This window comes from Amia ocellicauda, chromosome 5, assembly GCF_036373705.1.
Source record: "Amia ocellicauda isolate fAmiCal2 chromosome 5, fAmiCal2.hap1, whole genome shotgun sequence".
In the NCBI taxonomy this organism is placed as follows: Eukaryota; Metazoa; Chordata; class Actinopteri; order Amiiformes; family Amiidae; genus Amia; species Amia ocellicauda.
Window position 1 is genome coordinate 50,607,953 of NC_089854.1, and position 13,285 is coordinate 50,621,237.

General features: G+C 40.9%; 1 protein-coding gene across 1 annotated transcript in view; it reads left to right on the forward strand.

Annotated features, from left to right (window-relative positions):
• pde3a (phosphodiesterase 3A, cGMP-inhibited) overlaps positions 1-13,285 on the forward strand; it is a 183,785-nt gene that overhangs the window by 147,509 nt on the left and 22,991 nt on the right. Inside the window, exons 7-10 of the mRNA XM_066705599.1 lie at positions 769-854; positions 1,981-2,180; positions 2,400-2,537; positions 10,523-10,634. Of these exons, the coding sequence (XP_066561696.1) occupies positions 769-854; positions 1,981-2,180; positions 2,400-2,537; positions 10,523-10,634 (536 nt within the window). The remainder of the gene's footprint in view (positions 1-768; positions 855-1,980; positions 2,181-2,399; positions 2,538-10,522; positions 10,635-13,285) is intronic.

Consider the following 13,285-nt stretch of genomic DNA (forward strand, 5'->3'; position numbering starts at 1 on the left):
TCATCTGCCCTTTTGTAATAACCTGAATGAATTGTGTTCTACATATTTTTAGTCCATATGTAAAAAAAATTAGTTTGTAGTTTTTTCCTAATGACTTGCAAATTTTAATTATTGCATTTAATAGTGATTACTTTTATATATAAACTATTTACAGCCTATCTTCCATCTTTTTAATGAAATGCGTTAATTTACAATTTGTACTATAAAAATATGTTAAAATGGATAACAATTGTAATTTGCTGCTATTTTAAATACAGAGCTGTTAAAAAAATTATGAAAGTAATAAAAAAGTAAGAAATACAATGTTTATTTGTCTTTCATTGTGCTACATTAATAATGTTATATATAGTCAGTGCTACACTATTTGGTATGGGTGAAACCAGGGGCAGGATTAAATCAAAACTTTGACCCACCTGCTAATAGCAAACTACAAACCTGTACATTTTAGCGGTTACAGTTATGATTACAAGAAAGTGTAATCTTACTAAAAATAAAGCTGCAACTGAGTACAGTTCTGTAGTTTTCTATTAGCGGGTGGGTCAAACTTTTGATTTAATCCCAGCCCAGGTGTGAAAATGGGTGTTGTGAAAATTGGTGGAGTAAAACATTTACAGTATTTCTTCCCTTTACTGTTTGGGATTAATATGCTTTTTCTTGCATGTGTATATGGTGGATGCAAGCATAATACACTCCTAAATTCATAGGTGAGACATTTCTCATTGCCTCATTTGTTATTATGTAATGACTTCTTCGTATTGTTCCTGACAGCTGTGGAAGACGATATGGTAAACTCAGCCATGGTGACGGCTCTTTGGACAAAGGGGATATCCCCACACACCGGATACACAGGACAGGTAAGCCACTATGTAAGCATCTGACTCACACACCACCTATAGTGCTTATAGTGCCAAGAGCCTTGTGTATAATGCTAGTCCTGCTGGGACACAGTGCCTACTGGTTTTCATCCCACCCGAGTCTCCAACACAGTCCTCAATGTCTGCAACTTTGTATTTTGTAATTGTTATGCCCACTCTTGCCTTTAACTACTGCTATACTCATTTTGATTGATAGTCAGAGGAATATTGTGCCATTCATCCTGAGTGCTCAGAGAAGCTGGTCTCTGCAATCTCTTGCTGATTGATACCGAGGTGATAAATGGGATTGAGGTCAGGACTTCATGAACCACTGCGCTGCACTCCAAGCTTTGTGCCATGATGCACTTGTGTGGTCAGAGTATTCATTAACTTGAAATCCAATCAGTATTGTCCCAAATATCACATTATGGCCCATATTCATTCAACTTTAATGTCAGGCTAAATTCCCCACCCCTTTATTAAAAGATGAAAAACAAACATTCAGTTGTACAAAATGTACCATGTAATGTACTTTAAGTAACTTAGCAATACTTGTCTTAGCAAGACTGGTACCAAAGATCCTATATCTATAGCCAACTCCCCCTTTTCTTCTGTCTTTGAGACTCAATGCATGATGAGATTGCAAGCAGTTCCGATGGAGCTTTTCTGCCTATATCTGTATAAGTGAAAACCTGCCTCATTTCATATTCCAAGTCTTCTCTTTTAAAAACAATAAAATAATTTAACATGATGCACCTGGATTTTATTAGAGACACTCCTGCTTAACATATACGCATTATTATTACAACAAACACTGTTTTCACTGACAAGAATGCTTTATCTTCAATGTGCTGCCTCTAGTTGCTGACATCATTAATATTCTTTAACACACATCAAGACTGAGGCAAAGATCCTCAATCTGGGGGGCGTGATTTGTTTGTTCGCTACTGGAACTCCTTGCAATCCCACAATACACTGCTTTGGCAAAGACTAAAGTTCGCAAGTTAAATCCCATATATTGTTTAGATTTTTTACTGGCACCATTACCTTGTTTTGGGTAACACTATGTACACATATGTTTCAGTTGGTTGACTTGTTAACAAATTCTTACACTTCCACATTCCAGATGATCTAGCTCTTGCTTCGTCAGACTATGACAGCACCCATGAGACCAACAACAGCGACAGCAGTGACATTGCACAGAATGAAGACGAGCCTGACTGTGCCAAGCAGCTAGCAGAGTCCAGGGAAGCCTCAGTGTGCCAGGCGTACAGACCAGACACTCTCCTGCTGGGTCATCATCATCACCCCTTAATACCAGCAGAGGTACAGTCACTCACATCCTCAGTGTCAGACAAACACTATTGCCTTGCCTGGAAAAAATGTATGGGTAATAATTTACCAGGTAATGGGGCAGGTTAAAAGTTTGATTTTCTCTGACACATAATCAGAAATAGAACTCTAAGGCATGATTGTCTCCTTGGTGTGGTAGTTGTGGATATTAACAGTGCATTGATGTTGCTCCTGTTCTCCTCTCTGCTACAGGACAAGCCCATTCTGGCCCCAGAACCTCTAGTGATGAAACACCTGGAGCCCATCATGATCCAGCTCAACAATTGGAACTTCCCCATCTTCGACCTGGTGGAGCAGACACATGGGAAGTGTGGCTGCATCCTCAGTCAGGTGAGAGCTTCTTCACAGGGTCCGTAATATCCAGCTACACAGGCTGCTGTAGAGGCCTCTATTTTTGCATTGAGAGAATCATGTTTTTGGGTTTGTAAGCTTCAGATTTTTTTAGGGTACCACTGACAATAACCAATTTAGTAAAAGTCTACTTTGGAGACTTGAAATTTTGTTTTTCAACTGGAAAATGTACAACTATTTGGCAATGCTTGGCAGGATGCACCATTTCTCCACTGGCTTTTACCATGACAGTGGAAGTAATGATTAGGGCATCAAAATGGGTAGTGGGAGGAGAACGCTTGACTTCTGGAATGTAACTTCCATCAATTTGAACATAAATGGATGATATGACAACTACAGCCCCATTAACACTGAAATGCTGGAAAATATTCATCAATTCAATATGTAGGTTGAAAAACAATCATGAACTGAAACAGAAACAGCTGTGTAGCAGGAATAAAACTGGGTGAGGAACAGCCAGACTCAGCTAACAAGGTGAGGTTGCTGAAGAGTTTACTGAAAAGTCATACACCATGGCAAGACTGAGCACAGCACCAAGTTAGTTATACTGCATCAGCAAGGTCTCTCCCAGGCAGAAATTTCAAGGCAGACAGGGTTTTCCAGATGTGCTGTCCAAGCTCTTTTGAAGAAGCACAAAGAAATGGGCAACGTTGAGGACCGTAGACGCAGTGGTCGGCCAAGGAAACTTACTGCAGCAGATGAAAGACACATCATGCTTACTTCCCTTCACAATCGGAAGATGTCCAGCAGTGCCATCAGCTGAGAATTGGCAGAAAACAGTGGGACCCTGGTATACCCATCTACTGTCTGTAGAAGTCTGGTCAGAAGGAAGACTTGCGGCCAAAAAGCCATACCTCCGATGTGGTAACAAGGCCAAGCGACTCAACTATGTACAAAAACATAGGAACTGGGGTGCAGAAAAATGTCAGCAGGTGCTCTGGACTGATGAGTCAAAATTTGAAATATCTGGCTGTAGCAGAAGGCAGTTTGATCACCGAAGGGCTGGAGAGTGGTACACGAATGAGTGTCTGCAGGCAACAGTGAAGCATGGTGGAGGTTCCTTGCAAGTTTGGGGCTGCATTTCAACAAATGGAGTTGGGGATTTGGTCAGAATTAATGGTCTCATCAATGCTGAGAAGTACAGGCAGATACTTATCCATCATGCAATACCATCAGGGAGGCATCTGATTGGCCCCAAATGTATTCTGCAGCATGACAATGACCCCAAACATACAGAGAGAGTCATTAAGAACTATCTTCAGTGTAAAGAACAAGGAGTACTGGAAATGATGGTATGGCCCCTACAGAGCCCTCAACAGATCTCAACATCATCGAGTCTGTCTGGGATTACATGAAAAGAGAGAAGCAACTGCGGCGCCTAAATCCACAGAAGAACTGTGGTTAGTTCTCCATGATGTTTGGGCCAACCTACCTGCCGAGTTCCTTCAAAAACTGTGTGCAAGTGTACCTAGAAGAATTGATGCTGTTTTGAAGGCAAAGGGTGGTCACACCAACTATTGATTTGATGTAGATTTTTCTTCTGTTCACTCACTTTGCATTTTGTTAATTGATAAATACACCGATCAGCCATAACATTATGACCACCTGCCTAATATTGTGTAGGTCCCCCTTTTGCCGCCAAAACAGCCCTGACCCATCGAGGCATGGACTCCACTAGACCTCTGAAGATGTGCTGTGGTATCTGGCACCAAGACGTTAGCAACAGATCCTTTAAGTCCTGTAAGTTGCGAGGTGGGGCCTCCATGGATTGGACTTGTTTGTCCAGCACATCCCACAGATGCTCGATTGGATTGAGATCTAAGGAATTTGGAGGTCAAGTCAACACCTTGAACTCGTGATTCTTCAGACCAGACCACCTTCTTCCATTGCTCCGTGGTCCAGTTCTGATGCTCACATGCCCATTGTAGGTGCTTTTGGCAGTGGACAGGGGTCAGCATGGACACCCGGACTGGTCTGCGGCTACGCAGCCCCATATGCAACAAACTGCGATGCACTGTGTGTTCTGACACCTTTCTATCAGAACCAGCATTAACTTTTTCAGCAATTTGAGCTACAGTAGCTCGTCTGTTGGCCTTTGCTCCCCACGTGCATCAATGAGCCTTGGCCGCCCATGACCCTGTCGCCGGTTCACCGCTTTTCCTTCCTTGGACCACTTTTGATAGTTACTGACCACTGCAGACCGGGAACACCCCACAAGAGCTGCAGTTTTGGAGATGCTCTGACCCAGTCGTCTAGCCATCACAATTTGGCCCTTGTCAAAGTCGCTCATTTTTCCTGCTTCTAACACATCAACTTTGAGGACAAAATGTTCACTTGCTGCCTAATATATCCCACCCACTGACAGGTGCCATGATAACAAGATTATCAGTGTTATTCACTTCACCTGTCAGTGGTCATAATGTTATGACTGATCGGTATATAATATATTAACATGTCTATTTTTGAAAGCATTCTTTACAGCATTTTTTCACACCTGCCTAAAACCTTTGCATAGTACTGTACAATTTTATCTAAAGATGCTGCGTGTGAGCGAGACATTTTTCAATCATTTTCCGGCTTATTTGTACTTTTTTTTATGTGAGAAAATATGTGTCAGAAATAATGAATTGCTATAAAAACCCTTCATTTAATGTATTGTGTGAAGTAGCACTATATTTTTAAAGGTATGGCAGTGGCAGTAACATACTCCTAGATGGATATTTAGGGGACGTCACACTGTGTTATTATATATTTTTATATAGACAAATCAATCACCATTCGGCAGCGCAATGTGCACTGATTATAATATCAAAGTATAGCAGCATATTGTTGTGTTCAATAACTGCGTACAGTATGTTTAAATATAGTATGCATTCACTTTACAGACAATCGTCACAGATTGTGAAAATTAATTGCTTTGCCGGTCAGATCTGCGCACATTCTGCACAACGTGAACGCGCCAATGTATTATTTGGTTGTATCAGAAGTAGACTGTCAAATGTGTTAGACTACTGCATGTAGTTACTTTATTGCCATCATATGTACTTGTTATTGTACACTTTATGCTGCCATTTCTTATATGCACTAATCATGTAAAATGTAAATATTGGGTATTACGAGCTCACCTGATTATTGCAATGTAGCGTAAGGTACACTTATAAATTTCAATTAAAGAAGTGAATTTATAGTATCACCTTATCACGAATCCTGGAATCTTGTAGAACTCAATTTCTGTAATAATTGGATGCAGACCAATTCCAAAGATATAAATTATCAAATTTATTAAAAACAAATACTAAATGTAGCACTACACTAATTATACACAAAGGGAAAAACTAATTAAAATTCACTCAAGATCAACAAATCAAAGACAAATCACTTCCGTGACCAAATCAAAGACCATGGGATCGAAACAAGAAAAAGGTTATAAACACATTGACTACAATACCGGTTAGTAAGACGAAGGTGAGTCTCTCATTAGTATTGTTAGTCGGACATCAAATAACTACGCAGGTTAGTATTTATGTCAGGTAACTTCTTGTTATATATATATATATATATATATATATATATATATATATATATATCAGTCTCATTTACGTTTAGGTGCCATCCTATCATTACTTGTTACCACAATTTCCCTTAACTGATTATTATTCAATGATTAAGGATAGCCAATAATCTAATGTCTATTAACTTGTGTCAATTTCAGACTAAACAGTTAAACAGGAATGAGAAGATATTTTTTGGCGTTGACAGGTTTTATTTCTAAAATTGTCAAACAAAACAGTTTAATGCAACACACATTTATATTTAAGCAAAACTAAATTATATTACACATTCTAGAGTTATGAATCATAGAATAACATTTCTAATTGATTTCTCAAATGTCATGAATCACAAACTCCAAACTGTTAAACTTATCTGAACTTCGTGGCAGAGAGGCCTCTCTGGCTTCGGGCTCAGATAACAGCACACGGCACGAGGTCCGTGTGGTTTGGAACAAAGGCAGTCCGGTTCAGCTTTGTCCAAGAACTTCCACTCAGTCGATGCACCTGGAAGTTGGGGTTTCACGTAAACAGAGTCTTTTCCAAACAGATTTTCCACTGGTTTGAAGGCTCCAAGGTTGTGCACAAAATCTTCTTTGCAAGCAGGGTTTCCACCGTAGTTACTTGAAGACAAAGTCTTTGAGGAAAGCTGGGCCCTGTTTGGTTCCAAGGGTCGAGTTTCATAAGACTCAATAGCTATGTAGATGACTGACACTTTTGTATTCAGTCGACTTAGTCAATTGTCCAGCTGTAAAACTCCACTGATCAGATGGGTAAAGGTGGGCATGCGCAGTTTGTAAAGTTCCATATTTAATAAAGTCCTTTAAAATAATTATTCGTACGGCTCAATCTCCTTCTCCCAGTTTAACTCTTCTGTTAAAGCTACAGGTTGAGCTGTGGCAGCGAGTTACTGGTTCGGGTGAGAGAGAGAGAGAGATGCCGTGCACTACCCTTTATACGCCTGTCAGATCAATAGATGATTGGTTCTTGAGTACGTGAGATTGGATTTCGGTTTCAGCCCCCAGTGTCCTATTGGAGGGGGGCTTGATTGATGACTGATGTCAATCCATGCCATCTTTTGGAAATGCCGGTTGGCCCGGGTTCATAGCTCTGTGTCGGGATTTCGGCTCTCGTCCACTTCAAAAAGTTTTTATTACCTACAGGCTCTCTTCCCCAGACATCTCACAGCAGGGATTCCAAGCTATTTGGCCCATTCTCGGTGCCATCCTCCCAAGACTGCCACTTTGATGTAAACCAGTTCACACACTGATGAGCTTAGGAAATCTGATAACTTTGGGGGAGAGGTCTTCTTTAGATCAGTGCTTCAGCTCAGAGCTATGAATGCTCTTATCAAAATACACCCCCACACTTAACGCTACAGCAATATGATCTGAGTCCAGAGAAATCACAGAAGTGAACCACGAAAACAAACCAGAGTTACGAACTGAGCACATTTGTACACAAGGCAAGTGTGAACAGCCAGCACACTGATACATTGTTTCAAAGCAAACGAACCCGGTGTGGGGGGGATAACACATTTGCCTGTATAGAGATAATATATTTTGCATGATTTATTGGTATATAACATCTGACATATGTGTGACAATAGTTACCATTACATACGCCAACCTGTTGGTTCATCAATAACACTCAATAATTTCTGCAACTATGTTACTTTCAACCTCTGCCATTTCTAACGACCCGGTCCATTTCTAGTTGCATTCACAAGTTCTTGGTCAAAGGTGGCTTAACTTTTGTGAATGCGCCCCTATTCCTTTTGGTTACGTCAGTTAGCTGCTCCATTCACACAGACACGTTGCCGGCAAATTGCCCGCAATTAGACTAGTACCCTTGCCGGAAAATTGCTGGCAGTTGTTTCAGTGTGAATGGATTTTATGACTACAACAGTAGCCTGCAGTAATTGGTTTATTGGGAAAATTGACAACCAACATTGAATGGGCACAAATGAAGTCCAAGCCTGTTAAATGAAGGAGTATGTCTATAGTCAAAGGTAAAGTAGAGGATAAAAGGTTCTACATTAATGATGAGGCAATACCGACAGTGTGTGAGAAGGTCTTGACAAGATGCTATGACAGGGACCTAAAGGACACAGTTCATGTAGGAGAAGTGAGAAAACAAGCAGTGGAAGAATTGAAGAGCATAGACAGTAGTTCTTTATGGTGATAAGAGGGGATCCCTCGTGTCCTCTGTGTTCATCACCAGCAACTCTAAGGCACATTTTGACAGGACGTAAAGTGAGTCTTGGACAAAAACTTGAGTACTTGTGCTGTGATGTTTGGCCTTAGCATTGGAGGAAAAGCGTAACATGTTCAGTAGGTTGTCACTGGGTCCATCAAAACATTACATGCATTTCTACATACAGGGAAGCAACCACCAAAGAAAGGTAATAAAACCAAGTCACGTCTAGGACAACTGGAAGCTGCTAGAGACTGGAAAATGTTGGCAGATGGTGGTCAACGGCTTATACTTCCACCACTAACCTTCGACCAAATATTGTCTTGTGGTCTGGATCAGCATACCTTATTCACTTGGTAGAATTAACACAGCCATGGAAAGAAGGTGTTTATGGAGTGTAAGAGAGGAAGAGATTTCGTTATGCTGTTTGTGCTGATGTGCTAGGGAGGCAAAATAAGCTGTTTCCCAGAGCCAGCATTACACTTCAGCCATCAGTATATATAGCAGAAGTATATCTACAGCATCAATTGAATGGAAATGTAAGAGGTTGGAGAGGCAGATGGATTACTCACATGTAGATCACATTATATTACTGTAAAGGTCAGTATTAATCATTTTGATGATAGCTGAGTTCAAGTCAACTTGATGTTTTAACACCAACTCTCATGTTATGGAAATCATGACTCTTTCTCCTCTCTTAGTCTCATTCTCTCTCTCAAATCAATTTGCAATGCTCAACTTTCTTTGTGTGCCTACATATTTTGGGCATTGCAATGCATAATAGTAAAATGGAGGGAATACATCATTAGAGAAGAGGACTTCAGCGTGGGAGATGAGAAAAGTGTGTTTATTGTATCTTATTATTTACTTAAATCAAAACCACTCAGGTCTACCACCATGTTGCTCTAGAAATAAATCTGTCTCAGCTTTTAAGAAAAAAACAACGTTTTCTTAATGTATTGCTGAGCCTAGGTCCCAGTGGGAAAAAATAACAGCACAAAATCCTCCACATAATGTCAGCATGTTTTGGGCACTTACACAGGTAGCATCCTGATCTGAGATCAAGGGATGTAAAGAGTATAAATAAATCTCTACCTCTAGGAGTACCATCGTAGTGTGGGGAAAAATGCTTTTACTTCAGCCTGTATTGTGCCCAGTTTATGGACAGATAGAGAGCTCTCAGTTCTAGACCAATTTATCTCCCCTCTTTTGTGGGATCTAAAAATACACGTGAAAAAACAACAACATAAAATTAGATCAGATCAGAGAAAGGCTAATGAGAGATGGCTCAGTGCCCACAATCCCATTAGGGGGAACATGTAACATTATTCAATACATGTGGAGCACCAATAGGTAGGCCAGGTTGCTGCTTACAGGACGAGAATATAATTTAACAATACTCTCCATAGTAATGTGTTGAAAGTGTAGACAAGTGAAATTAAATTAGAGAAAAGCATGCAGAAGTGCAGGAAATGGTGCAACATACCATGGAAAACCATGGCAAAGCGCACGTGTGGTAAGAACATGAGAAAACTGTCAAATTACCATGCAAATTAACTGTGGTGAAGTCACAAGCTATTACAAGGGAGAGTATCCCCAAAACAAAGGAAAACATTTTGTTTAAAATTGGCGAACACATGTGAAGGAAATACCTGAGCTCCATTTCCCAGCTCCATTAACTCCAGACTAAAGATCTGTAGTTTTGCACAGAAGGGCTACTAAATAGTGACATCTTTATTCTGGAGACCAAAGGAAAAAATGTTAATTGAGAGACCACCTCCAGAGCAGTTGCCCTGAATTCACACAACCATGCAGGTTGTTTGACGTCACACTCATTAATACGGATACAATGTGTCTACAATTATTATATCTTTTTTAATAACATGCAGTTTGTATGCACCCAATTGTGTGGTAGATAAAATACAGGATAAGGTTATCTGTAATAAATATGTGAAAAACAAATAAATAAATATGCATGGGTAGAAAGAAAAAACATATATATTAAATTATTTTGTTCCATTATTCTTATGTAACAGTGTTGTCCTGAATGCAAAGCCCAGTTCTCTGAGAGAAGAATAACTGTGCCAAGATATAGTAGCACAGCTATTTTTGAGAGACTAAATCTTTATTTTAATACAATTAAAATATCTGTATTCATAAATGAATATATAAAAGTAAAACTAGCAGGAGACTCTAACTTACCTTTTATCTATGTTTCAGGTCTCCTACCGGCTCTTTGAAGACACTGGGCTTTTTGAAACCTTTAAAATCCCTGCCAGGGAGTTCATGAATTACTTTCACGCCCTGGAGAATGGATACAGAGACATCCCTTGTAAGTAAGCGTTCATCATTCTGGAATAGGCAGTACATGTACTGTGAGGCATCAAGTGAATATTTGAGTGTTGCTCAGACCCCCAAGTCCCACATTCATTTGGTGTGACAATGAAAGATGGGTCCAGATCAAAGTATATAATCAGATTAAAACTGAAGGCAGGCATAATCAGAAGTCTGCACCAGCAATGAAAAAATAAATAACTACAATTATTATTTTTTAATCCCACAGCACCCTCCGGGTACTCCGGTTTCTTCCTACCGTCCAAAGACTTGCAGGTTAGGTTAATTGGCTTCTCTAAATTGCCCTGTGTGTGTGTTGCCCAGTGATTGACTGGCGTCCCATCTTGGGTGTATTCCTGCCTTGCGGCCTATGCCTGCTGGAGTCAGCTCCAGCTTCCCCCGTGACCCTCACCAGGATAAGCGGTTTCGAAAATTGATGGATAGATGGATATATATATAATAGGCCCGGATATTCAAACGGTTTGTGAGGGATATGCATGTCGCAAAATTGCTATCATGCATAAATGCGCATTATTTGCCCTATTCAAAACCCTGTTTTGCCACGAGGCTCATACGCGTTGTATTGCAGTTCAGACACAATATTGAGGATGTAGTAGTATCAATACTTTTGTGTATGTACACAATGCATGTACATACACACCTCGGTCTTGACTGCCTGATTCCATGCCACTCTCCACCCCATGGATGGAGAAGGGCCAGAAAGAGGCAGCCAACGCCTGCTCCTCGGGGCACAGTGGTCACTCAGAGGGGGTCCTCCCCAAGTGCCTTGCTGCTCCTGGCAGAGAGTAGACATGTGCTCGTAGGTGCAGACGCAAAGGACACTGACCCTCCTGCGATCGACCTGTTTTGTCTTCCAACCTCATTGACATTGTTGGATACGGCCACCCACGCCTCTCCCGGGTCCCCTGCGCTGCCCCTACGGTTGCTCAGGATTGCATTGTGGGCAACGTACTACTCAGCCAGCACTTGTATCTCTCTTTTTTGAGCCAAATCGCATTTGTTTTGTGAGTACTGAGGTAGAGAGGTGTATTCAATGTAACACAAGTCCCTCACTAAACACACAACTAAAAATAAACACACACTGTCAAACAAATAAAGTGAAATGATACAAGTTAGAATCTGTAGTTCCCAAAGTCCCAATAACCAAAGCAATCATTCTCTCAGTAACTAATTCATGCATGCTCGTTCTCCAATGCACCATCCTCCTAGGCTTGCCTCCGGCCTTCCCAACAACAGGAAAAGGATCACTTCCCTGTTTTATAGAGGCAGGTAGCCAGTCACAGTGGGAACAGTGGGTTAGCTGTTCCACAGCTGTTTGAGGTGGAGCCAAACCATGCTACCCAGCATGGCATCATGTGACGTAGGACAAGTATGTCCCGGGATGCAGGTTAAATAACTGTGTGTAGGCGGTCTAGTAGGCGTTGTCTGTAAGCAGGGACCGTAAATTCACTGCCACTGAAACGTGTGTTGGGCTTAATGATGCTTGGCACCACACATTGTGTACCATTTCCTTATTGGTAAATTTGAATGCCATTCCTGTACAAGCCTTGTGGCATGTGACATGGCATGTGTCTACACAGGGCGATCGGCCCACATGGGAATCGACCAGCCCATGGAACTAAATTTGCCAGAACTGCGCGATGGCCAGTCTGCCTATGTTCCCATATCATGATGCTGCCACCACCATGATTCACAGTACAGATAGTGTTAACTGAGTGATGTGCAGTGTTGGGTTTGTGCCACACTCTTTGCATTTAGTCCAAATAGTTATTTTATTTCCCATCGGACCAGATGATCTTTTGACCCATCTTTTCAGAGACTCCCACATGAAAGAAATAGCTTCCTTCTTGCTACTCTTCCATACAGGCCAGATTTGTGGAGTGCCTGAGCTTTTGTTGACAGATGGATAGTTTTTCCCATCTCAGCCATGGAGTGCTATATGTCTTTCAGAGTTGTCATTGGCCTCTTGGTGGCTTTTCTGACCAATGCCCTTCTTAGCTGGCTACTCAGTTACCAGGAAGGCCTTCTCCAAGATTCTGGGTGATGCCATATATACGGTGGCCCTGAAGTGCAACTGCTGAAAAAATAAAGCAGTGGCTGCGAGATATGAAGTGCTGAAAAAATAAAACAGCAGTTGCGAGATTTGCAGTGGCTGTGAGATTTGGAAGTGCTGAAAAAATAAAGCAGCTGCTGCAACATTTTCAGAAGCAATTACGGAAAGGGAGGTACATTGTAAAATATATTTGACTGATGCCATTGGACAGCAAGCAAGTCACGTCGGCCAAGCCTGCTTCTCCGGAAGAGTCAACAGATTTTGAGAAAGGGGCGCCAACTGCGCAGTGCACTAAGTATTCATATTAATATTGTTGTATCTTCTGCTCTCTATCTACTTTGTGCTGATATATTAAGAGTTATAGGGCTGTTCTAAAATGTATTAGAAATTAATGAAAGCTTATGGTATCACTAATTTAACTAAACATGTATATTTTCATATACAATTACAGTACTCAGCCTATATGTAAACTCTAAGAAGTGAAGGTTCTAATAAGAACCTTTTTGGATTCCAGGGTTGATACTGTGGAGGATCCTTAAGGTTCTTATTAGAACCTTTTAACAAGGTTCCCTGCA